At 38.5% G+C, this 27,438-nt stretch overlaps 1 protein-coding gene across 1 annotated transcript in view; it reads right to left on the bottom strand.

The window, feature by feature from the left end:
- Nucleotides 1–27,438, bottom strand: part of ARHGEF33 (Rho guanine nucleotide exchange factor 33) — a 56,455-nt gene that overhangs the window by 5,009 nt on the left and 24,008 nt on the right. Inside the window, exons 9-15 of the mRNA XM_044660632.1 lie at nucleotides 24,895–25,027; nucleotides 21,790–21,873; nucleotides 18,921–19,004; nucleotides 14,470–14,618; nucleotides 12,114–12,281; nucleotides 8,346–9,126; nucleotides 4,035–4,177 (exon numbers count right to left, since the gene is read on the bottom strand). Coding sequence (XP_044516567.1) covers nucleotides 4,035–4,177; nucleotides 8,346–9,126; nucleotides 12,114–12,281; nucleotides 14,470–14,618; nucleotides 18,921–19,004; nucleotides 21,790–21,873; nucleotides 24,895–25,027 — 1,542 coding nt within the window. The remainder of the gene's footprint in view (nucleotides 1–4,034; nucleotides 4,178–8,345; nucleotides 9,127–12,113; nucleotides 12,282–14,469; nucleotides 14,619–18,920; nucleotides 19,005–21,789; nucleotides 21,874–24,894; nucleotides 25,028–27,438) is intronic.

Here is a 27,438-nt window from a genome sequence, read left to right as displayed (position 1 = left end):
ACTAAATAAAATAGGATTTACTAATGATCACCTTTCTATCATGTTATATATGAAGTTCTATGTATCATATATAGAAATATAAAACCATGATAGAACATAGAAACTATGGTTAAAAAAATTTGAGGCCCTCTGATGACTTTTTTTTTAGCTCAATTAGTAAAGAGGAGGTATTCCTTGAAGCAGAGAAGAGACTTGAAAGAAATAAAGGTTGAAAGAAGTCCCAAATTGGAGTTTCCATGGATATGGCTAAGGAATCATAGATTTACAGAATTTTCAAGTTAGATGGACCATAAGAGGCCATCTAATCCAATCCAACTCCCTATATCATAACAATCTATGGGCAGCTAAAGTTCACTTGAAAATCTCCTTATACTCACTGATAGGACTTTGGGCTAAAGGAAGAGATAGATAGATAGATAGATAGATAGATAGATAGATAGATAGATAGATAGATAGATAGATAGATAGATAGATAGATAGATAGATGGAGGAATGGAGGAGGAGAAAAAGAGAGAGAGAGAGATACACCTTCCCTAAACTTGTGTCTTTTTCTGCAAATAGTCTCCCAGAGTACTTTTCCATTCAATGTAGTGGCTGAGAACATTCAACACATGGTAATTGGTTGCTTTTTAGTAGAGGTAGGAGCATCTTTGTCTCAAATTCCACGGGTACTCTGAGATCAAGTATTAGATGGATTTAAAGGGGCTTCCAATATAGTATACCTTAATTATAGTCTGCCTAGAGGCAGAAAGATGGTCTTGATTGTGAAAGGGAATTCTTTATTCTCTTTGTCTATTTTGAGTTAACACTTTGTTAGCCATCAAGTAAGAGAATTCACAAGTCACTTATTTGAAGAAGTAAGAGAATGGGCAAGTCACTTGCTAAAATGAGTGACAACTCCAGAACCCAAAGCACCTCTACTTAACACTAAGTAAGAGTGTTCACAAGTCATTTGCTAAAGTGGGTGATAACTCAATCAATCAGAGGTAAGAAGTAGGCTAACAAAATGTAACTCAAACTAGACAAAGAGAATAAAGAATTCCAAGATATGACCTCTGAAGGTTCAAAGGAGTCCCAAGATTCTCTGACTTAGGTGGAGGAAAATGGCCTGAATGCCTCCCACCTAGTCCACCACATATCTGTGCAGGTTTTTATTACCTGACCTTAAAGAATTACTCCTGCCTAAATGGCTAGAACCAATATCTATCTTACTACGATATCTATAGTCACAGTTTTTGGCAGAGTCTCATGCACACAAGGGTACTTTGGATAGTGGGGATTGTGGGATCACCTGAGTTAAATATAACTGATATCTTCTTAGCCTACTCTTTCCTTCTGTATTCAGATGATAAAGCATCAATTTAAAACTATTATATGTCCCCTTAAATATGTTCAATAATAGTTTATAAATATTATCTTTGGGGTAGGATGGAAAAGTCTGGTAAGGTTCCCTTGAGAAGCCTACCAGATCAGTTTTCATGCTTTTGTGAGGCAGTTAGGTAGCCTAATGGTTAGAATGACGATCTTGGAGAAAGAAACTCCTGGGTTTAGATATTGTCTCAGACTCTTACTAGTTGTGCATCCCTGGGCAAGAAACTTAATCTCTGTCAGCCCTGTTTTCCTCTTGGGTTGAGTGAGGATAACAGCATCTACCCAATAAGGTTCTATAAGGATGAAATGAAATAATAAATGTAAAGCACTTTTGCAACCTTTGAAGCACCATATAAGTGCTGGCTGTTTGACTCTGCCATCACTTTCCTTCAAATGTTGCTTCAAATTTTAAACAAAGAGATACCCTGAAGGGCCATAGGATTCAAGGGCAGGAGCTATGAGAACCTTTCAAATCCTATAAGGCAAACAAGTTGACCTGTCATTTTGTCTTATACAACTACATGGTGTCTCAATTCAAACTCTAGATGAAGCCTAGAATCTTAGAGTTGGAAGATAATTTGGAAGTCATCTAGCACAGCCTTAGTCCCAGTGTGCCCTTGGGTGGATGGTCATTCAGCCATTGCTTGAACATTCCCAATTACAGAGAACTAGTTCTTTCAACAGTCTATTCCACTGTGAGGTGGTCCTATTGTGTAATAAGCCCTACCTTAGCTAAAATCTACTTCCCTCTAAGTTACACCTGTCAGTACTAATTGTATCTCTCTACAAAAACACAGAAAATATCCCTAGCCTCTTCTGCTTATCCAGAACATTTCTAAAATGTCTCTAGGGGTTTGGGGAGGGGACCAGGGAAAGGTAGTGGTAGTTTTATTGCTTCTAGCAAGTTAGTATACTGGAATTAAAAGCTGAGATGGACAAACCATGAATACTAGCATCAAGGAACAATTCAGCTATGGGAAGAAATGGGCAGGATCAATACTGGCCTTATGAATTCTGAAGCTCGAAGCAGCCTGGACACCAAGACAGGAATGAAGGATTGCCTAATGCTTTGTCTCATTGCCAAGCATGCTGGAGGTGGTTACTGAGCCAGGAGAGACCTAAGTCTATGATCTAGGAAAGGGGAATAATCCTCAAATCCTCTGCCCTTAAGCAAAGTTCATTTGAAGACCACAATAGTTGAGAAAAGAAAATGACTGTACAGCAGCCCCGATGTGCATGCTGGGCAAGCTGAAGAATAGGAGCCAGTCTAGAACTTAACTATTGAGAGGCTGTGCATAGTAAAGAATTCACTTATCTCTTCCTCCCTCTCCATTCTCTCCTTTTAACTACATGCTCTGAGCAGCCAGTAATCTTGGCAAGAACCAATATTCTGAGCCCTACACTGATTTCAGTGCTCTCTTCCCCATTTTTTTTTAAGTCACCATAGAATTATATTTTTTCCTGTTCCCAACTTCTCCCATCAAGAACATCTGAATCAACGGTCAATCCTTTGAGACTCAGCAAGGCAGCCTCTCCACACACCCTGCTAAATTCCTCACCCATCAATCAGCAGAAAACATATCCATTTAATTTCCCTCAGCCCACAAAAGGTGAAGACATTATGGTTCAGACTGACTCTCCAGTTCTGCAGTCTATCCAGAGAGATTAAATGGAAGGAGATTTTTCACTGTGAGAGAAGAACGTGGAAATGACAATCAATGGAACCTCAGGGAGAAGGCTGAGTAAAAGAGGGACTTTCCACTATCCTCCCTTGACTAATGCTGAACAACTAGCTCTAATTTTAAACACCCAGCCCTCTTTTGCCTGTCTCTACTGCTCTTCCTAGACTGAAGGGCTCAGCCTCCTGGGGAGCCTGCAGACTAGAGGAAGAATGCCTATAATTCTAACCAAAGCCAAATTCATTCCTTGGGAGTAAGGGACAACATGAATAGAGTCCATTATGGCTATAAGCTTCCCCAGGTATTCTAAAAAGTAAAAGAGCTTGGGTGCCTAGATAGGGCTTTTTTTATTTAAACTTTTACCTTCTGCCTTAGAATTAATACTGTGTGTTTTTTTTCTAAGGCAAAAGAGCAGTAACAGTTAGGCAATGGGGGTTAAGTGGCTTTCCCAGGGTCCCACAGCCAGGAAGTATCTGAGGCCAGATTTGAACCCAGGACCTCCTGTCTCTAGGCCTGGCTCTCAATTCACTGAGACACCTAGCTGCCCCCTAGAGAGGGCATTTTAAAGGAAAGTTCTATTGAGGACACCCTTTATACCTAATTACAACATTCCAAGATGCCTTGATATCTCACAGATGGCTACTGGCTCATTCTCAGTGGATGGGTACTACTTGCCCTACTAGGCACAACTTGGCTGGGGGAAAGGGGGTCTGCAGGGTATAATGGATGGGCAAAAAGTTGCTAGTGACAGGAGTGGATCCAGTTTCTTTATGCACAGGAGAAGACCAGAATGAGAAATAAACAAAACTTAGAAGTCAATCCCTGGTTCTAAAGTAGCAGGCACTAAGCTTGAAGCAGATTCTTGAGGCTAGATTATTATTATTGTCATTATTGTTGTTGTTGTTGTTGTTGGGTTGTTAAAACCTCTAGAATGATCCCAGAGGGGAAGGAGTTAGAATGCAGTCTGATCTAGGGGCTACTCACTTCTTTTTAAAGAGCTTGCGGAAAGAGCTACGGAAGCCCCCTTTCTGGTCTTGCCTGCTGGGGTGTTGATCACTGAATGATGTTTGTTCGCATTCTCTTTCTTCCTTTGGACAGAATCTGGTGTTATCTTCTACATGTATTTCCTGAAAAACAAATGAACAGACAAAGAAATGCTGTTGGATCTTTTAAGAACACTCTCCCACGGGGAATAATCTCATGATGCTACTAACTTTTTCTTTCCTTTCACCCCAAACTTAGTAGATCTCTAATCTTTAGCTAAGGTAAATCCTGAGGTTGAACAAACTGATGAGCAGCTAAAGAAATGAGGCCTTTTCAACTAGGGACTAAGAAGCTGTCTACACCTTCTTTGGGATGAGACTGTCATATTACTGAAGTCCTACAAGTCTAGGGTCATAAAAGAAGACTAATGAAGAAGGAATAGAGGGAGAGTTACCTAGAGCTTAAAGAAGTATAGAGGAATCAGAATTCCTGGATTCCATTTCAGGCACCTCCATTATCATATTGGGAAAGTTGAAAAACTGTCCCTTCTCACTTCTAGGGATCAGTTTTCCTATCTGCAAAATGGGAAAGCTGATTGTATTTAGAATGATATTTTTACTTCTCTCCACCTTTCTACTTAAAGAATAAGTAAAATGGGGAAACTAGGGTTTGGTTTGGTTTAGAGATTTTGTTTTTGTTTGTTGTTTTGGGGTTTGGGGGTTTTTTTGGTGAAAAGGGGAGTGTTCAGCTGTTGGCATATGGCATATTTCTAATTAGCACATAACCTACTTTCTTCTCTTGAATATTTAATTGGAGTTTTGGTAGTATCTTTATATTTGAATTTCCAAAATATAGCCAGAGTTCTACCCTTTACAAAATCCCCTTCCAATTTTAATATTAAATGTCACCAAAGAACTCAGATATTAGCCTAAAAATTAATATGCATTTTTATCAATAGGCAACTAACTGTAATAGTTTTTGAGATTCCCAAAAGGCATTGCTTGAGTCATAATTATTTAAAGGAAGCAAAGAGATTTAAAGTGAAACCACCCTGGTGATTCTATAAAGTTTCTTAGATTAGATGAAGTCCTATTGTTCTTTAAGAGCAAAGTGAGCAAAGAATAGGGAGAGTTAGGGTCAATTTGCATAACTTTCTGGCAACATTTAGGGTTTCTATCTGCAAGTTAAACAGCTATAATAACCAATGAGGAAAAATCCCCAAACTTAACATTGGCCTATAATAAATATTTCATATTTAGGTGATTTTTAAAATTCCTTGGTTTACTTCAGAATAAGTAACTGAGAGTTTCAGAAAACTTCACTATAATTCATATTTTTATTAATAATACCTTGCTTTTATATAGCACTTTGGCCTTTCAAAGCACATTCACATACATTATCTCATTTGACTTTATTACAACCCAGTGAGGTAGGTGCTATCCTCATTTTTACATTCCAGGAAACTGAGGAACAGAGAGAGGTAAGTGAATTATCCAGTGCCTTATACCAAATTAGCAGTGGAATAAAAACTAGAATATGGGCTTCCTGATTCCTGACCCTTCACCTTTGAGGGCTTTAGCTTTTTCTGACATACTTTACACTCTTGAGAAAGTTTAAGACCTCCCTTTGAAACCTATGTGACAATAGAAGATAGAAAGAGGAGACCAGAGATGTTGTATGGAAGACCTTCCAGGTGAATAGGATGGGTCTAATGCTGTTTCCTTGTGGAAGTCTCTTCAAGAAAGAGCTAACACCCTTAAAAGTATGGAGGTTTTAGGGTTGATCTTCCACCCACAAAAGGGTGATTGTCTGAATTCCTTCCCCCTCAAGCTTCTTTGCTCTCCCTGATATATCTCTTTCCCCAGCATTCCTAACAACCCTCACTGTACTTCTGATACTAGCACAGACCAAATCAGAAGGCTGCCAGGAAGTTCTGATGAGAATAGCTACTCTGACTGCCAGAAGGCAAAGATCAGTGCTTTCTTGGGCTTTGTTGAGCTCTCTAGGGGCTTACAGCAGAAGCTGTGATTTCCCATATTGCCCCAGCCAATACCAAGGAGGAAGAGACACTAAGTTCCCATTTGATAGATACCCTGTCTTCTCCCTGCCTGTATCTACTGCACTGCCAAGACACCATTCACAAGCATGGGAGGGCACAGAAGAGAAATTATTTTCAATTTACTTGCACTTATTTGGCTAAAAAAGGTGAAAGCAAGAGGAATGCAGGAGCGTTAAGGGCTGGGAACCAGGACCCAACAGCCACCAAAGTGCAGTGCCAAGTCAAACCGCTTCTGGGTTGTGTCCTTCTCACCATGAGCCAAATGCAGTTTCCTGTGAACGCTGAATACTTCATTTAACATTATGTACGACAGGAACAAGGTCCTGGGCCATAGTTCTCTTTTGACTATGCCTCAGTAATCTGAGATTACATCTTAGTTGGCCCCAGGAAGTTGCCTTTATTCCATTCAAATGAGGGAAACACTATGTATTGGCTCCAGGAACATTAACTCTTCCATGAACATAGACAAAAATTCCTGTTTAAAATCTTTAGGGTCTTATTGTACCAAGGTGTTATGCTCTGTGTATTAAATAAACTCAGGATGAGACCTGTACACCTAGGCATACCATGAGTTTCTCTTTCCTGACTGCTTCCATTGTGGGGTTTGGGGTTTTACTTTTTTTCCTTAATAGAATCAAAATCACAAAAGTACAGGATTAATTGTATAAGATGTCAGGAGCCATCTAAGTCAATCTATACCTAACTTCCTCTAAACCGACTTCACAATTTCTATTACTAGTATCACCAGTCTTCCATTTTGGAAACTTTGGTGCCATCTTTGTCTCTTCCTTCTCCCTCACCTCTCCCCTCCTTAATCAATTACCAAACTTTGTTGATTCTACCATAGGCTCTCCATTAGCCCATACACCTAGAAAGATCCTCAGAGACTAGCTAGACCAACCCTTTCATTTTACATATGAAGAAACCGAGGCCCAAAAAGGTTAAATGTCTTGTTCAAGGTCACACAGTAAGTATCAGAGGTGGGATGTGAATACAGGTCCTCTAACTTCAGAGCAAGTGTCCTTTCAACTGTGCCACACTGTCCCCCTAGCCCTTCAGTATTTCTTGCATCCTTCCCTTCTTCTCTACTCCCACCACCAATAGCCCAGTACAAACTTTTATTACTATTCCCCTGGATGACTGTAGGAGAATCCTCCTTTACCTAGCCTCTCCCTGTTTGAAGCAAATACAAAGGTTTGGACAGTGGTTTGGGATCCTTGAGAACTTATTTTCAGATCTCCCGCCTTCTTGATTTATTCTGCCCCCTTCGTTATGATTCATGACTTTAGAAATTACTTTCTTCCTCCAGACAAAATGAAAGCAAACAAACTGGGGAAGATTAGAACCTGAGATTTGGAGGTAAATTTAGAACCACCTAGTCCAACCTCTCACACAATGTAGTAATTAATTCCCTCTACCATTTCTAGAGGCTAGTTAGTGCACCTTTAGTTACCTCTAGTAAATAGCTCCACCAACTTGGAAATGTCTTTTTTGACTGATGAACAGAAATCTGCCACCCCGTCACTTTTTTTTTTTTGCACCACTTCCTGTCTATCACAGAAGATGTATTTCAAAGTTATTTCATGGAGGAAAAATCCCTGAGACACAGCTTCTCTCAGCTCTAGCTTTCTAATCTTTCCACAGGAAACTATTTGCCTCCTTTCTATCTGCTAAGCTAATCAAAAGAGTAGAAGAGAACAGAGTGGATACATGCAGAACATTTCAATATTTTGAAATTTAAAACTGAGAAGATGCACCACCTTAGGAGAAGAAGGAAAGACGAGTTTTAAGCCTCTCTTGTGTTGCTCTGGCAATGAGACACATCTTTAATGAGATGGTTATTTCATAGACAGGCAAAGATAATATATGTGAAACTCTTTAAGTGCCTCAGACGAAAGGTGCTATATAGATTCAAGGTATTGTTTCTAACCTTTAGATATCGTCACTATTACCTGATACAGTGGAAGCTTTTTAGGATACGAGTATTGGGGGAGAAGACTAATGGCTGTGTTAGAGGTTAACCATGGCGGTGGGTCCGGATCTGGCCCACGGTCCCCATGCACCTCTGAGTAATAAATAGAAAGCCATGTCAAAGCAGAGTCTGACTGCCTCGTTTTCCAAGCCTAGTTGGACAGGAAGGCTGCCCCTCCACTCCTAAGTAAGTAATGTGAGACCCAGAAACCTAGACACACCGAGTTCCTCTCTCCCGTGACTGCAGCAGCCGTATGTTTTTTGGTTTGGTTTTACTTTACCCTCCTTACTTCCAAATAGGTCTGTTTTTCACTTTGTGTTCTCTGGGGGGGGAAGAAGTTCCTTGGGGAGCTCCTAGCTGTGGCAGAGGTGATGTGGGGCTGGGGAGTTCTCTCTTGTTTCAGCTGGACGCGGCTGCCGCTGCTGCTCCTCGTACTGTAGAGTCTAGTGGTGACGCCTTCTGAGGTGGACGTCCTGGGAAACTCCTTCAAAGAGCGACTCAGTGGCTTCGTTTTGCCGTGGACAGCCTCGTGCTTGTAAGTGCTGCTGCTCACGGGGGACGTGGAGCTCTTGGGCAGCGGCTGCACAGAGTGTTCAGTCCTTTCCGGTTCCATGGTGAAGCTGACTGGCCTGAGGAAGCAAATGTCCAGGCTGGACTCGGAAGAAGCTGGGGAGCAGGCTTCGAACAGCGGCAGGCTCTGAAAAGTCTCCTCTTCGTAGGGAGCCGGCAGGGTGAAGATCTCTCCGCCATACTCGAACTCCTCGTAGCTAGGGACAAAGGCGCGGGAGTCGGACAGGAGCTCCGCCGGGGCTCTCAAGGACCGTTCCAGGTTCGCCACTGGATCTGGAAGGGCGGCGTCGTAGTCCATCTCGGGGATGGCCTGCAGCGGGGCGGCCAGAGACTTCAGGTCCTGCTCGGAGGTACAGAACTGAGTTGGGGCCAGGAGGTTTTCTGGCCTCTCGTGTTTTCTACCCTCCATCTCCCAGTCACAGGGCTTTCCAGGTTGAATGTTCTCCATCAAGGTTTGTTGTTGACTTTTCTTCACTTGGGGCATCAAGTGTCTTTAAAGGGGAAACAGAATACAAAAGAAGTGTGCATATGATTTGTTAGTTCAGGCTCATTCACCGAGCCAGAGCCTGCTCAAGGTCTGAGAACAACATAGCCTGTCAGAAACCATTAAAGAAAGAACCTGCCAGCACCATTTCCAAATAGACCTCCCCCCAGGATTCCTTGTATGCCAACAATGCACAGCCGGTGGGTGTCATGGGCCACACAGTGCATGGAGAGCCCCCAGCCTGAAGTGTTTTATTCTAGAGCCACATTGGGTTTTCCTGATTGTTCTACCTATCCGGCACCACCAAATGTCTCAGATTAAGGTGTTCCCAGGAGCCCCTTCCCCCTGCCTGGGAGAGCGGGGAGTGTTGGTCCATAAAGTAAAGCAGATGTCGGAAGTGTCATTCTCTGCATCTCGTACGTAAGGAGGCATTGGGAAGAGATGGCTGTGAGAGGCATGTAGTCCGTCACTTTCCCCTCCAGAAGATTTGATCCCTTCCTTCCCTGGTCATCTGTCAACGCCCAAGACCCATCCCCCCACTCCCAATTCTCTTACTTTATTTGTTCTGTTGTATCTTCGTATTTTAAAAAAAAAATCCAAAGGAAAATGAAATGAGGTATGGAAATCTACAAAAACATTCTAACTGCTTTTGGCCTGTCCAGCAAAGAATAGAGCGCTGGACTCGATATGAGACCTGGGTTCAAATCCCACCTCTAATACTTAGTTGTGTAATCACAGGCAAGTCATCTAACCTCACTAAGCCTCAGTTTCCTCATCCATAACATGGGAATTATAAGCCCTATAATGTCTTCCTCATGAGGTTCTTGAAAGGACCAAGTGAGATCTTGTTTATAAAGTGCTTTGAAACTTTAAAGTTCTATATAAACACCAATTGCTGTTTGAATTATTAACAAAGCTAGAATGTGTTACCTATCTGATATTCAGATGGGTGCTTCTATTAATCTTGAGTTCCACGTGAAGATTTTTAGTATTATATAACTGACCATTTGCCTAGTTTATAAATAGCCTGGCCTATCCTGTCCATAAGATATAAAGACAATGAGGTAGAATAAAAAGAATGTTCAATTTTAGAACCAGGGGATCTGGGTTACAATCCTTCCTCCTTTGCTGCCTATATGGCATTGAGCATTACATAAGTTCTTTGGGTCTAATTTTCCTCAGAAAATTCTATAAAATGAGAGGGTTAGATTAAATGATTTTTATAGCCCATTCTAACTCTAATTTTGGTCCTAGGCTGTATTTTAGATTGTTCAAGTTAGATTATTATCTGACAGATATAACCAAGTTCCTCTGTATTTATTAATAATAATTGTGTCTCTATCAATGTAGAACTCTGCCAAATACCAGATTCCAGAAGGTTTAATGGTAACCAATATTATTTTGTTTATTTTACGTTGACATTCTTCAATAGAACTCTACAGAGAATAGAAGATTAGAGGCCTATGCTATCTTATGATATTAAGGTGGCAATCAGGCAGGAGAAATTAGAAACATTAGCCTGACAAACTCTCTTTTCACTCATCTCCTGCCCAGAAGGTCCTTTAACTTCCCAGCTTGCTAAGAAGAGAAGCTCTTTCAGAACCTGCTTCTGTAAAAATTGCATCCTGAAGAGAGCACAGTCTCTGAGAAAGCAGTCACATGCTTCCTGGGGAGACCTTATTTATATGCTAGGGCAAAGAGACTGTGGCAAAGACAGAGATGGCTCATGCTGGCCAGGTATACCTGGCAGGATTTGTGAAAAGAAGCCTCACAGAGGGGCTATTTGAAAAAGCTGTGATACTATACAGTTTGAAGAGAAAAATCCACCTTCTTCTACAACTTTAATTAAATTTTTCTTAAGATAATAGATCTAGAAACAAATTACAGAGCAAGGAACCCATTCTGGTATAGAAAAGACGACAAATTCTGCATTTTTGTTCATCTCACTCTTTCAGAATCTTGGATTCTAAAACTCACAAAACTGAATCCATGCTTATCCTTCTGAGGTAAAATGAAAGCCAGGAAGTTTGAAAGTGTTAAGGGCCAGATTCTCCCACAGTATATTTGATGTTCCCCTATCTCCCAAGGTTCACTGAATGAGATCCCAGTTTAACGTGAGCCTAAAAAAAATAAAATCCTGTTCTGTCCTGGAGAGGGGACTGTTTGCCCAGAGACATCTTAGGGCAATACTAGGAACTGACCAGAGTAGACGAGTCTATTACATTACTGAGCACTTGTGTATAGATTTTCTAATGAAAGTGAAACCTTAGTGAGATTTAAAGAGTAAACTCCACGAGGGCAGGAACTGTATTTTCCTTCTTTTTGTATCCACAGTTCTTTGCACAATGCCTAGCATATAGTATGCCCTTAAGAAATCTTGAAAGACTAAGGCAGGGACCTTAGGAGATAGGGCTTAGACAAATTTAACAGTCTTTCTGGTTGCTGTCAGGCTTCACACACAGAATGACTGATTCTCAACAGAACCTTCCACTGGAATCTAAAAATCTCTTTCCCTTCCCAAATCTTGGGGGAAGGGAAGGTTTGCTCTGGTTTTTCTTTGAGATGCCTAAATCTCATACTTCTAAGTGGCTCTCTGTGGCTCCTCTTTCTACCTGCCCTTCCTATATATGTCTTATCTTTTCCTCTTCTCCCCAGGCCCAAACACAAAGGGCTGGCAGATTAAATGGGATATAGTTAAGACGAAAGGAGCAATCAGGGTTAGACCAGCCTTGATCAAGTTGGATGAAGAGAAGCTCCCCACAACACTTCCAATGAACCTCAAGAATGCTTCTTTACCTCCTTACCCCATATCCCCTATGATCTCTGGTACAAAGAGGAAATCACTACATCAGCAGGTAGAAGCATAAAGGTCCCAAACAGGGGAAGAAGATATAGGTACACTACAATAAGATGCTTGGCCCTGGCCAGGGAACCTTCAAAGCTGACTGCTAGGGACATAAGGGGATGAACCTTTCCCCAGTCACAGCAGCTTACGTGACAGCCGAGCCAGGGCTAGTGGCAGCAGGATAAGGCTGTAGCATCTCTTCAGAGTGGATCCCACCGCTGTCCCGCACAGCCTCAGGACCAGGGGCTGGGGAAGCGTCCTGCCCAGTATTTGCAGATTGAGAGGCCAGTCCTTTATACAGCTTCACCATGGATGACCTAACCAAACAGAGAGACAGTTCCATGAACAATCCTCAGGGTATACATAGAAGATCAGTATCATTCAGGATTTCCCCAGAACAGAGATGTTTCTCAGAGAAAGGGAGGCACATAAAAGAGGAGCATTCAGGTAACAATAACCAGGGAAATGGATCCTCTCACCCTTTGGCAGGTGTTAATGATGCTTTGGGGAAAGATAAGCATGATTATGAAGTAGGTGAAAAGCCAGAGTTCCATAAATTCAATTCAACAAACATTTATTAAGCACCTACTGATCATCTGTTGGCTAAACAAAGTGTGATATATGGACTGTTAATTACTATGCCATAAGAAATGACAAACAGGAACAATACAGAGAAGCACGGGGAGTCTAATATGAACTGATTGATCAGAGATGGACTAGGAAAACAATATGGACGATAATTATGATATAAATGGAAAGGGGGAAAGAACTGAATCCTGTAAAACTATAATGACCAAACTTGATTCCAGAGAAGGGTTGAGAAAATGCATGTCCATCCCTGCGTTGTGGAGGTGGAGAACTATGAATGAAGAGTTACAGACTTTGTCTGACATAATAGATGGTATTGGTTAATTTTGCTGAATTTCTTTTTTCTTTTTAAAAATCTTAGTTAATTATTATTAATAATAGTAATAATAATAGCTAACACTTATATAGCACTTACTTACAAGACACTGTGCTGAGTACTTTACAGTGATTGATTCATTTAACCCTCCCAACAATCTTACAAGGTAGGTGCTATTATTATTGCCATTTTACAGATGAGGAAACGAAAGTAAACAGAAGCTAAGTGATATATCCAGAGCCTCACAATTATTAAGTTTCTGAGGCTGGTTGGAACTCAGATCTTCCGGATTTCAAGACTGGTGCTCTATTTACAGTGCCATCTAGCTGTCCCCAGGAGGTACTTGGAAATGATGTAAAATATATATATATATTAATAAAAGTAAGATTGCATTTAAAGTGCATATTAAGCACCTACCATTTGTGGAGCACTGTGCCAATTTCTGAGAGAGATACAAAAATAAATGGGACGTAGCTCCTGCTCAAATAGAGTTTATGATTTAGTGTAAGGGTATGACAAAAAACAACTATAATTCAAAATGGAATTTATGTGTATAAGAAAATTACAAAGAAAGTTCTAAGTGAGGTCTGAGAAAGCAAAGATCATTTTTAACTATGGGAAATCATGGAGGACATTCTGGAGGAAGAGTAATGTTTGAGCTAGGTCTTGAAGAGTGGGGTAGAGTTCAAGAAGCAAAAATAGAAGGAAGAGCACTTTATGTGTTGGGAATAGTGTTAACCAAGACTTGGGGACAGGACATGGACAGGTGGTCACAAGCATCCTAATTCACCTGGAACAGAGGGTCCATTGAGTAGAATAGTTTGAGATGAGACTGAAAAGTTAGGGTAGAGTCATGTTATAAAGGGTTTTGAAAGATGGCCAACCTAAGATGTCTTGACTTGATTTGTACATAAGGAAAATGCACAAGATTTGGAGTACAGATCAGAGGAGGAGAATTGGAGGTGGAAAATATTTTTATCAGGTTATTACAATAGTCCAGTTGAGTAGTAATGAAGACCTATACTAACATAGTTACATGGGAGAACAGAAAAGAGAGAATGGATTCCAGAGATTTTGCAATGGAATAATTGAGATTTGGCAACTAATCAAATATATATGATAACCTAAAAGACTCAAAGATAAATAAAACTGAGGTTTTGAAAATGTGAGTCTAGATAAATGATAATATCACAGGCAAAAATAAGGAAGTCAAAAGGATGAACTTTTGGAGGACACAATCCAGTGAGGGTACTAGGAAGTCTTATAATGTCTCTAGACTGAAGACTAAAGGATTAAAAAGATTCAAAAGGATGACTTCTCCTTAGTGACTTAGGAAAGGTCGGTTCGTGTGTACAAGACAGTACCCAATTAGGTTGGAAGCAGTAGAAGTAGTTGGGAGATTCTGATCTGAGTTTCTTCAGTTCTTCCAGTAGGCATCTTCCTATATTCTATTATTTTTCTATCATCTTGTTCTGTATCTTTCTCTCTATCCCAGTGTTTCATCTGGACAGAGGCAAAATCATAACTCCGAGATGTCTTTTGTCCTTCCTTAAGTCATGCCCCTTTGACCCTCCCTCCAGGCTGGGCTATCAGAACCTTACTTCTTGAGTTTTTTCCGTTTCTGAATGAGTAGATCTTCATTGCATTGGAACAACAGAGTGTAGTGAGAGATAAAAACTCTGAGGCGCTGGACACACACCAAAAGAAGATAGTAATCAGGGTGTTCCTGCTCAGTAAACTTTAAAACATTCTGGGAAAATAAAGAGAAGGATAAGTCAGAAAATTCAAACAATTTATTGCTCCTTCAATGTCCAGCACATTACTTCAATCTGTCATTTCATAAATGATGTATCAGAATAACCAGAAACAATAAAGAATTGCATATACCTTTCCTGGTGAGGATTTAAGTTAGTCAGATTCTGCCTCCACACTAAGGCAACACAGGAGTATCTATTGGCATTCTTGTTAGAGTTAGAAATGAGTTTAATGTCTTTAAACATGGAAAATTTCAATAGCTGTCAAGCTATCAAGCTACCTCATAGGTAATATGTCCCTTTTCAATCAATCACTAAGCATTTATTTTGTTTTTATTTAAAATGTTTTTGATGAACAAGCAAAAAAAAACTCCTATCATTATCAAAAAAATGAAAGGAAGGAAGGGAGAGAAGGAAGAGGGAGGGAAGAAGAAAGGAAGGAAGGAAGGGAGGGAGGGAGGAATGAAGGAAGGAAGGGAAGAAGGAAGGAAAACCAACCCATGTTACAGAAATATACATAGTCAAGCAAAACACATTTCCATATTGGCCATGTCCAGAAATATGTCTCATTCTGTATATTGAGTCCATCATCTTTCTTTTAGGAAGGGAGTAGCATTTTTATGAATACTCTAGAATCATGGTTAGTCATTGAATTTATTAGAGTTATTAAGTCCTTCAAAGTTGTACATTTTTACAATATTAAAGTTATTATATAAATTGTTCTGCTCACTTCACTCTGCAACAGTTCATACAAGTCTTCCTAGATTACTCTGAAACCATCCCATCTGGTATTTCTTATTATGTCTCATTTCTTTGGCACAATGGAATTCCGTAATATTCATATAAACATTACTTGTTCAAACACTCCCCAATCAATGGGTATTTCTACTTCTTTGTGTAAAAAAAAAAAACCCAAACCAAAAAGAGCTGCTACATAATTTGTAGGAATGGGTCATTGTCTTCTGTGTTTGATCTCTTTGGGATATAGAATATAGATGGTTTAGTAATTTTGAGAAAATAGTTCCAAAACGTTTTCCAGAATGGCTGGAGTAACAGTTCCACCAACAATGCATCAATGTTCCTGTTTTCCTGCAGCTCACCCCTCAATATTTTTCATTTTCCATTTTTATCAGTTTCACCAACCTGATAGATATGAGATGGAAAATCAGATCAATAAGCATTTAGTAAAAGCCTATTATGAGAGCACTTAGATGGTTCAGTGGATTGAAACCAGGCCTGGAGACAGGAGGTCCTGGATTCAAATTTGATTTGAGAATCTTCCTTGAAGTGTGACCCTGGGCAAGTCACTTAACCCCAATTGCCTCTCCTTTACCATGCTTCTACCTTTAAAGCAATATTTAGTATGGCTCCTAAGACAAAAGGTAAACGTTTAAAAAAAGAGCCTATTGTGGGCCAGATTTTATGTTAGATACTGCAAATATGAAGACAAAAAAAATGAAATAATCTCTGCTCTCAAGGAGCTTACATGAACAGGGCATTTCTAGAGATAGTGCCTGATCCCACAGAAGAAATCAGAATTTCAGGTACCTTATAAAAGATAGCATTTTCCTTTTTTTGTTAATAGTAATTTTCAAACAAGGACAGCTTTGTGGATACTTTCACTTCGTATTGTCTACATATAGACTTGATGCTATGGAGAAAAACATTGGATTCACTAAAGAGACCATAGAAGCTTATGGGCATCACTGATCTGAATATTTTTAAATTATTCTACGCTAAATTACAAAGTTCAAATCAACTAGCCTGGAGAGGAAAGATCCTTCCTCAACTACTAGGTCAGAGCTGGAACAACTATAATGGAGAATATAAATAAATTAATGTCAATAAAGAAGCATTTAAGTGCTTACTATGTACAAAGTGCTGGAGATACAGGTAGAAAAGTGGTACCTATCTGGGCTCTTAAGGAGCTCCCGTTCTAATGGGGGAGAAAATTCATAAAAGCAATTTTAGCTACAAAGAGGATAGAAAGATCTCATGGCCCTTAAGCCAAGGAAGCAGATAGTAATGTTTTCTTTAATGTCACTTCCACTGATAAAATCCCACCTGTTTCTTATGTTAAACTATTGGGTTTCCCTGCCCATCAGTGGTGGTTGGGTATCAGCTGGCATTGGTGATGAGAATGATGGGTCCCTGATTCATAGTGATTATTTCCCTAAAGGAAAGGTTTCAAACTACCACCTTCAAGAGGCCAAATCTTATCTTCTACCTGTTTTTATCTGACCAGAAAACTAAGAATGTTTTTTTAGATTTGTAAAAACTATTGTTTGAAAACATAAAAACCATTTCTAGCTCAGGGATTATACAAAAAAAAAAGGAAAAAAAAAAGCAGAAGGCCAGATTTGATATGTGGGCCATATTTTCCCACCCCCAACCTTAAATGTAGCAGTAGAACTTTAACTAGAAGCATGGACAGTCATTTTCTATAGAATATTGATATTCCTAAGCCTTTAAGATTCTGGGTCCTGGGCTGTCTCTTATAATATGCAATAGACTATCCTAGTAAACCAGTTCCTTCACACCTAATCTGTGATCAAAATACTGGCAATATCAGGGCTAAAATGCTTGGTAGTCACCCTTGGAAGCATACCCAAAAAAGGAGGTGGTTAGAATAATTAGAAAGCAGATTTCACAGATGTTTTTAAGGACATGGAACTATAGCTAAAGAACTCTGGAATCCAAAGTGATGGCGACAGGGTAGTGGGGACCCAGGACCATTGAGCTCATTTATATAGTACAGAGGTTATTTTCTGTATTGGGAGCTCTTAAGAAAAAGATTTCCAAATTAATTTTTAAGGCCAATTTTACATATAACCCTCTGACAGTGAAGGAGGAAAGAGGAGCAGTCTATTTGAACTGAATTTAAAATTCTTGAAGTATAATGAGATATTTGCTTAGAAGTAGAGATTTAAATTTGGGGGGAGTAAAGGGTAGAAGGGAGAAAAAAAAGGGTAGCAAGACAGATTGAAATGATATATATGATTGTAGCCAAGGTAAACAAATTTCTTAATCTAGCATTGATAATTTTTTTCTAATTTTGATAAACTGTATCTCAATATAATTTGTTTCCCTTGTAATCTTATACATTTTAAAAGATTGTTAATAGCCTTCACCAGAGTATCAAAGGGATCCACGTCAGCAAAAAAGTTGGAACCCTAGGTTGAATGACTTTGCATGTGGTAGGAGTCTGGAGAGGAGAAAGGTAGCTGACTTCAGCCCAAAGATGTCTTCAGCTAGGTCCTAATTGGAGCAAATAATTAATCCAGGAAAATGGGTGCATTATTCATACTTGAATTGTGTATTGTCATTGGCCTGGAACCAATTATCATATTTTACACAATTATAACTTTGAATAGTGCACATTTGAATACCAGCCACCACTTCTTGGAATTCTTGGAATTCATTATTCTGACAAATTGAGACCTGGCTATTTTAAGAAATAATTTGGATCATTTCAGTGTTGTCTTTTAGGAATTTACAGTTTCAGGATTTCCTCCCTTCTCCCCCCTCCCTCAAGTATTTTAACTCAAGAAATATAGAGGAAGACAGGACTACAGAGACCAGTAAAAAGGAGTTGCCAAATATCAATAGAAATGCCATACCCAAAGGGGATTAAGTCAAAATAACCAAATAGCCAACTAAGGTACCTGATTTGGAAGCTCAGTAAAAAGGCCCTTGCCAATGTGATAGAGGAATGTGCTTCCTAAAAGTAGGAAGTTACAAGATTGCAATGGATACCAGTGATGTTTTTTTTTTCTCTTTTTGTAATTATCTTTTTCAGTTGCATATAGAAGCAATTTTTGACAACTGTTTTTGGACATTTTCCTTCATGCCTCCTCCCACCCTATCCCCAGCAGTAAACAATCTTATACGGTTTATATCAGTGATTTCATGCAATATACTAACAACAGTCAAGGTAGGATATCAAAGGATATCAGGGAAGGAAAAAAGGAGGAGGGAGGCTTGCAAGCATCATGGAGATAGAAGGAGAAGGCCTTAGTGAGCCTCAGTGAATATGAAATCCTGTTTTTCTGGCATGGAAAAAATTTATGCTATGTTATTTACTTCAAGCTTGCTTCCTTGGCTGCTAACTTGACCTATGTGAGCCAAGAAAGTATCTGGATGAATCCAGCTTTACTCTACATGAAGAGGGCCAGTGGGGAACAATATTAAATTCCAAGCCCCGGTCACTTTATTGATAATGGCAATACCCTTAAATTTGTAAAATGCTTTGAGGTATGGGAAGTTTAAAGTCATAAAGCTTGTTCAGCTACACCTACCTGCAGATGAATAAGGTATTCTGGGATCCTCTGGACTATGTGAAAAAACAGCGTATACAGGTCAGATTTAATCTCTTCTTCAGCCTGAATTCAAGGGAAAGTGGAGTTACTACTCAGTTGCCTTCAAAGGCTTCATATTGTTATTAATGAGACAACCATAAGGCCTTTAGGAAGTAGCAAAACAGAGTCCCACAGGGAATATTAATTCTGGAAGATACCCGCAAGCTCATCTTGTTCATACTCCTCATTTTATAGATAAGGAAACTGAGGCCCAAAGACATGATGTAGCTTGGAAGAACTAGTTGGGTAATTATATCAAAATAGCATTTTCCCCCTTCTATATTATAGTTCTACATCAATCCAGGCAGGATTAATCAAGGCAGGAGTTCCCTAAGAATCAATGACAATGAATTTAAAAGCATTTCAGTGCTTACTATTTGCCAAGTAAGATGGCATGATATACTTCCTGTTACAGCCTAGTAGAGTAGGTGGTAGTAGGCATTCCCAAACATTGATCAAGTACCCAGAAAGGCACTGTGGCTGACTCTAGGAATACTGAGACAAACAAGCAATAGTACTCACCTTCAAAGAGCTTATATTCTATTGGGATGAAATAATACATACACAAATAATTAAATACAAAATAATATCTGAGGAGGTTATTAGGCAGCTAAGTGGCACAGTGGATAGAGTGCTGAGTGTGGGGTCAGGAAAACTAATCTTGCTGAGTTCAAATCTGGCCTCAAACACTTACTAGCTATGGGACCTTGAGCAAGTCACTTAATCTTGTTTGCCTCAGTTTCCGCATCTGTAAAATGAACCAGAGAAGGAAATGGCAAACTACTACATTATCTTTTCCAAGAAAACCCCAAAAGGGGTCATGAAGAATGAGACATGGCTGAAAAATGATTGAACAACAGAACCTGAAGAGGAAGAAAGCATTAACACCTGGGAGGATCAGGAAAGAGTTCTTATAGAAAACCATACCTGGTCTGAGCCTAAAAACAAGCTAAGAATTTTAAGTCAGGTATAAGAAAGGTGTACATTCTAGGCCTGAGTGGGATCCATATTGGAGAGAACTTTCAGTGTCAGGCTGAGGAGTTCGTACTATAGCCCAAAGGCAATAAGGAGCTGATACAGAATCTTGAGAAGAGGACTGACATAGTTAGACCTGTGTATTGAGATTGTTAAACTGAGAGCTATGTGGAAAATGAATTAGATGGAGGAAATTGGAAATGGGGAAATTAATTAGAAGGCAGGCTAAAGGTGACAAGGTGCTGAACTAGGACATTGTCAGGGTAAATAGAGAAAATATAAAAAGATTCAAGAAATGTTTTGGACACAGAATCAATAAGATTTGGCAACTGATCAAACATGAGAGATAAGGGAGACTCAGTAAAGTAACTACAGGTTTGAATTGATTCTGTAAAGACCATTAGATATGTTCTAAATAATCTTTTCTAGTTTCCATGAATGAATTTGTTCATATGATCCCGGGGTCAGTCTACTCCCAAAAAGTAAACAATGGCCTAACACTGGCAGAAACTCTGTTTAATGGCCAGGAAATTGTCCTTCTTTACTTTGTGAATTGAGTCCATCTCCTTGTGGTCCATCTCTCACCTTCTGTTCACATCTCTAGTTGATATAACATCACTGCTGCAGAGTTCTATTGCATTTTTTTTCTTTGTGCCCTCATTAACTTACCACCTATGAAAGTTTGGACATTTAACTTTACTTAACCTCTGTGGGACTCTGTTTCCTCACTTATAATCTATGGGAGTTGAAGGTTGCCATGGTTCTTCCCCATTTGAAATCCTATGAGTCTATAAGCTGGAGGTAGTAAAGAATATACCCCATTGGTCCAACACTAATGCCTCACTGCGACATGGAGGAGGCACCAGGCTCACTGTATATCAGCAGTATAGAAACTCTACAAGCTAGAAAAGGCTTCTCTTTTGGTTCCCGGCAGCCTGAGTCTGTTGAGGACCAGCATAGCTAAGTATAGAGAACTTCATCACCAGGAATTTTGCCACTTAGGAATGAATTCATTGCCTTTGATAACTTATGAAACCATATTGGTCCAACTACAGTCTACCACCAAATAAAGACCACACCACTAAAATGCTATCCCTTTGTAAGGAAACCAGTATGTCATCACTAACATTGATATGATATTTGAAGGTTGGGAAAGTGTTTTGCATATATTATCTCATTTAATCCTCACACTCCCCTTGTGAAATCAGGGCTATTATTATTCCCATTTTATACACAGGATCTGAACTTAGGTCTTCCTAACTCCAAGTCCAACTCTCTATCCAATAAGCCATCTTACTGCTATTGACCACAATTCAGATTAGAAGGGATGGGAGGCAGGTGAGTAGCCTATATTTGACCCAATGTAATGTTTGTTGAGTACCTGTTATTAGCAGGGCAGTTTCAGTGAAACAATGGTACCCCCAATTTGCAACTATTGTTACCCAAAAGAGTCACATTATTCTGGTGAGCTCTTCAGATTCAAGAATAACAGAATATCCTTCTACAGAAATTAGAGAGCTTGAAAGACCACAGTTCCACAAGTTGCATTAAGAAGAGTCAGGGATGGTTAGTTTGACTGTGGACAGCTCCATTGACTAGTGTATGATGCCAATAAGAGCAAGGTTTGGTCTCTGAATGAGTGCCTTTAAACCTGGACATGGTATTCTCCAGTAGTCTTGAAAATGGCACTGGCCACAACAAGATCTCTATAAGAAATGATAAATGGCTCAGCACATACCCATTCCCAAAATAACTCAGAGTTTTTGCCATGTTTTGCCATTTTTGCTATGATGCTGGGTCAATAATATCATTTTCATAAAGGTAGTTAGCTCACCTCTTTCAAGACTACAACATGGACCAGAGAAATGCATTCAGGCAAGTCCCTCAGGTAAGCAACATAGTAGTCCAAGAAATTATTCTTAAAAATAAACATAAAAATGCATCAGAATTGGGAAACATTAATAATTATACCATGTATTTTTATAGTAACACTTATTACAAAGGAAGTCAGAACATTTTGGTCAGTTCAGTGGAGAGGGTGCCGGACTTGGAGTCAGGAAGACTTATCTTCCTGAGTTCAAATCTGGCCTCAAATATTTTACTAACTGTGTGATCCTGGGCAAATCACTTAACCCTATTTGCCTCAGTTTCCTTATCTGTAAATGAGCTAGAGAAGCAAATGGCAAACCACTAGTGGTTTACTCTTATCTTTGCCAAGAAAACCCCAACTGGGGTCATAAGGAATCAGACGTGACTGAAACAATTCAGTAACAGAACATTTTTCAGATTGTCCAACTTTTTCTTGTAAATTTTTCTTGCAAATTAGCTGGGTTCTATTTAATTTTTCTTGAAATTTATCTTAAAATTCTATAATATTCCCTTTAATCATAGATTTATAGTTAAAAGGGACCTTGGAGATCATCCATTCTAATCCTATCTTTTTACAGATGAGAAAACCTCATGAGACCCAGAATAAACATTACTAAGGATAGATAAATAGTAAGTAGCAAAATTGTGATTTTAACCCAGATCCTCTGACCTGAAATCCAATTTATTCCATTGTCCATGCTTAGCAATGGTAAACAAAACACAATAACACTAAATTAAGGTTAAAAAAATAAACCAAGAGAAAAAAATAATTTCTGAGCTAATTAAAGTTGCCAAAATTATCAACATAATGAAAGGAATATTTCATTTTGAAAACTCTTCCCAGTCTAATGATTTGTCAGAAGATAAGTGAGAAATATTTCCTCCCATAATATCATCTATAATTAATAGAAAAAAAATATATAAATTATATAAAATCTTATAATTTTAATGTTCAGTATATGCAGATGTTTGGAAGTCAAAGTAACTTAAAGACCACTTATTCCAATTTGTACTTAAACAAGGATTCACTATAAAACATGTCTGAGAAGAGGTCATCTAAACTTTACTTGAAGACCACCAATGATGGGAAAGTCATTTCCTCCAAGGCAGCCTATTTTACTTTTTATACCACTTTATTGTTAGGCAATATTTTCTTACAGCAAATCTAAATTTGTTTCTTTGTACCTTCAATGTTATTGTTAGTTTTAATCTCTGGAGTCAACTAGAACAAAATCTTTAGGTACAACCAGGACAAACCTAATCTTTCTTCCCCAGAATGATTCTTCAAATACTTGAAGAAAGTTTTCATGGTCTCCTTTCCTAAGTCTTCTCTTCACCAGATTAAGTATCTCCAGTTCCTTTAACCAATCTTCATATAGTATTGTCTCAAGGTCATTCATATCCTGGTTGCCCTCTTCTCCAGTTTGTCATTATCCTCCCTAAAATGCAATGCTCATAAGTAATCCAGATGTTGTATGTCCAAGAAAAAGTATAGTGGGACTATCACTTTTTTAGTACCAGACTCTCTGTCTCTCTTAATGTAATTTGAGATAGACATTAACTTTTTAAAAAATATGTCACACTGTTGACTGATATTAAGCTTGTAGACCAGAGGTATGAAACAGTAACCCACAACTTTCTCAAGTGTATAGCCCAAACCAGATAAAAATATAATCAGAAAATACTCAGCAAAATAAATTAAAACTAAATAAAACATATAATATTTATATACCATTTTTTAAGTCAACGGTTTTGTGTTTGAGTGTGACATCACTTTTGTAGACCATTAAAGCTTCTAGAGTCTTAAAATTCTTAATGCTGCTATCTATACACATTTCTCCTATCTTGTGTAAAAACTTTTTTTAGCCCAAGCATAAAATTTAGCATTTATTCCCTTTAAATTTTTTCATAGCCTTAGTGTTGTAGCCTGTCAAGATATTTTTGAATACTAATCGTCATCCAAGATCTTAGCTATCCCTTATAGCTTTGTATCATTTATAAATGTGATTAGAAATGATACCTATGCCTTTTTTCTAAGTTGTTGATAAAATGATAAATAATAGAATATCAATCTCAGATCCCTAATGTACTCAAAAGAGACTGCCTTTCACACTAACTTCAAACCATTAATGACTACTGTTTAGGTCTGCCCATTCAATAAGTTCTGAATTCACATAACTATATGATTATCTAGTTTGTTTCTTCATTTCATCTACAAAAGTTGTCTAAGACATTTTATGGACAATTTTCCTAAATGTAAGTAAAATATACCTAGCACAGGAGAAAAAAGGTTAATCTGGCATGCATGGTTTTTGATGAAGCTAAGTTGGCTCTCTATGATCACTGCTTCATTTTCTAGATATTCTTGAACCACCCCTTTAATAATACATATTGAATTTTGTGAGTAATTGAAGTCAAGCTTACTATGCTATTTGTAGCTTAACTATAGACTATCAAAAGCACATTAAGAAGTCATTTTGAGGGCAGCTATGTGGCTCAGTGTGATGAGAGATCCTGGATTCAAATCTGGACTCAGGTACTTCCCAGCTGTGTGACTTTGGGCAAGTCCCTTAACCCCCACTGCCTATCCCTTACCACTCTTCTCCTTAGAACCCATATATAGTATTGATTCTAAGATGTAATCAGTTTTTTTTAAGTCATTTTATCTTGCTGCTTATTTCTCAGAAGGAAAGCAGAAGTAATCAAGCAGGATGGCTATCCAATCAATTTTTAAAGATGTCTGAGATACAAAATTTAAAATGCACATTAAATAATGGTAGAGTGTTTAAATAGAAATGCTAGATTAGCAGTCAGGAGTCCTGAGTCCTCATCCCGACTCCATTACCAACTAATTGAAAAACTTTATAGTAGTCACTTCATTTCTTTATGACTCTACTTCCCCATCTGTAAAATGAGATGGTTGGACTAGATGATTTCTAGGGGTCCTACCAGTGTGATGTCATGATTCTAAGATTCAAATTCTCTGTTGCCTAAGTGAAATACACCAGTAAAAGATAGTAATTCGAATAATCTAATTCAATCATGATAAGGGTCAAAAAAATAAATTTACCTCATCATTTGTCAGTTTAAGGAATAAATCCCCCAGGACTCCTTGTCGTGGCCATTTCAGGACCCTTTCTTGCAGTGCATGAAGTAAATCCAAATGTTGCTGGACAAGGTACCTCAGGGAACCTGGGAAAAGACTAGAAGAAGAATAGATGGATATGATGATGCAAACTAAGTACCAAATGGAACAGAATCATTGGGACAACAAGAACCATGGACTGTTCCCTGGTCTGAAAGAAATATACCCTTGAGCCCAAGCCATCACAGATAGATTTTCAAAGCTGTAGGAAGACTCTTTCATAGATAGCTTACCGAATTAATGTTATGTTGTCTTTTTTTATAAAGTCTTTACTTTCTGTCCTAGTAACAACTCTAGACAGAAGAAAAAGGGCTAGATAAAAGAGGCCAAGTGACTTGCCTGTGGGAGGCCAATAAGAGAAACAGAGTCTTAAACAGATGAACATCTGAGACTCCTCTTTTGACCCCTTTTGTGGTCCTTGTGATTTCTTGTTGAAATGTATTGTGACCTTATTGAAAAGCTTTATGTTCCTATCAAACCTGAATTTAAAGGGTTAACACTTTTAACACAGTAAGGAATGCTGCTGCCTGTTATAGCCAAGGCCAAGATACTCCCCAACTTGGCTTTCTGATAAGAACCTAGTCAAAATTCAGCCTTGGCCTTGGTCTATTCTGAAGCCAATGTTTTGTGTTTTAACTTCTGCGCATCTGCAAAGTTTCGGGGGGGAGGTTCTTTTGTGTGAAATGAGTCTTGAAACATATATAATAAACTCCATGCTCCTGGAGCCAGAGCTGGAAGCATGAAGTAAAAGACATTTCCCTTGTCCTGTCCTTATTTCCTTATCAACTAAACTGTCATCAGATTATCAGAGATGATAAAGAGATCTCCACACTTGCCCAAGATCACACAGTTGGAAAATATCTGAGGTCATATTTGAATCCAGGTCCTCCCAATTCTAGAGCTATTTGTACCATTGTACTAACTAGTTGCACCTCTTATTTTGTCTTAAAGCTTGTTGCCTGACTAACCTTCTATAAATATTTAGGATTTCTCATTTCATTAAATGAAATGAAAGTAGATAGAGTGCTAGAAATAGAAGAACTGTGTTCAAATCCTGCTTTTGATATTTATTACCTGTTTGACCACAATTGCTGTCATTGTTTTCTCATCTGTAAAGTAGTGGAGATACTTTAATACTAACTTTATATCTCAAATGAGATAATGTAGGTAAAGTACTTTATAAACTTTAAAGTCTTCTACAAATATTAGTTTTGTAGCAACCTGAAAAGGAATCATTCCTATCTTTATTGTGCTTTAAAGTTCACAAAGACTTGCCTCACAAAAGGAACATAGGTAAACAAATAGCTCTGCTCACTGGAAATTCTGTGGAAAATCTAAAAAAAAAAACCTTAAACTTTTCAAATTTGACTATTAAAGCTATTTTTCTTCTTTCTATATATTTATCTGATAATAGCACTAAGACCATACTCACAGCTGTATTACCCTATAGGTAATTCTTAATGGTTATGTGGAACATAATTACTTTGGGAAAACTGGATAATGCATTTAAAGCTAGAAACTAAAAAATTTGATGAATTTGAGATTTTCCTTATTCTTTCATTTGCCTCTGAAGGGGAGTATTATAAAAGGAATCTACTCTGATCTAAAAAAAGTCATGTCTTTTCCTCTATCTCACATTTCTGTGAAGGAAGAGAGGGTTAAGGGGCAAAGAAGGAGAAAGAGGGAGAAAAAAGCATATTGAGTGTGAAAGAGGGGAAGAAAAGAGAGAGAAGGAGGGAGGGAGAGAGAGGAAAGACAGAAAGAGGGGAGAGGCAGGGGGAGAGGTTGAAGGGAGAGACAGAGAGAGACAGAGAGACAGAGAGAGAGTAGATGAGTGAAAGGACCAAGGACTTGAGAAGAGAAGAGCATGAATAAGAATTAGCAAACTACAAATCTGTTTGACATCATTGAAACCATTTGTCTGTGGTAGATTAAAATGTTGGTGACAACTTAGGGGTAGGGTAGCAGGATAAAAGCTGCCAATAAGGGAAGGAACATCAAAAATAAACTATTTGACTACTTTCCCAAAGGCTAGTTCTAACAGTGTTCCCTAGAAATATAGTCTTCTTAAGAGCTCAAATAAAGGGCCTAAATAGGAGAATGACTAAACTTTAAAAAAAAAAAAAAGATCACCAGTTATGGCTTAAATTTAAATTCCATTTTTAGTATAGACCACAATATTCAAGGATCCTTAGGAATAGATTCCAATCTGCTCTGATTTCTATCTTAGATGGATATGCAATTAATTAATATGAATATTCATTATTATTCATGTTAATAATAAGTTAATTTACATGAATATTGCCACTGGTCATTCCAAAAACCTCATGGTGCAATAGGGCAGAATTATTAGCCAGGGTCTCTAACAGAAAGCATTTAGATATGTGACACCTAGTGGTGCTTTGTAGCCTCTCTCCTGTGCTGAATTAACATGGAAGCTTGCTGGGAAGCAGTTAGAAGACCCCTTGT

The sequence above is a fragment of the Gracilinanus agilis genome, chromosome 2, assembly GCF_016433145.1.
Source record: "Gracilinanus agilis isolate LMUSP501 chromosome 2, AgileGrace, whole genome shotgun sequence".
In the NCBI taxonomy this organism is placed as follows: Eukaryota; Metazoa; Chordata; class Mammalia; order Didelphimorphia; family Didelphidae; genus Gracilinanus; species Gracilinanus agilis.
Note: the sequence above shows the minus strand (reverse complement) of the source record. Positions and strands in the feature narration are given on the sequence as shown.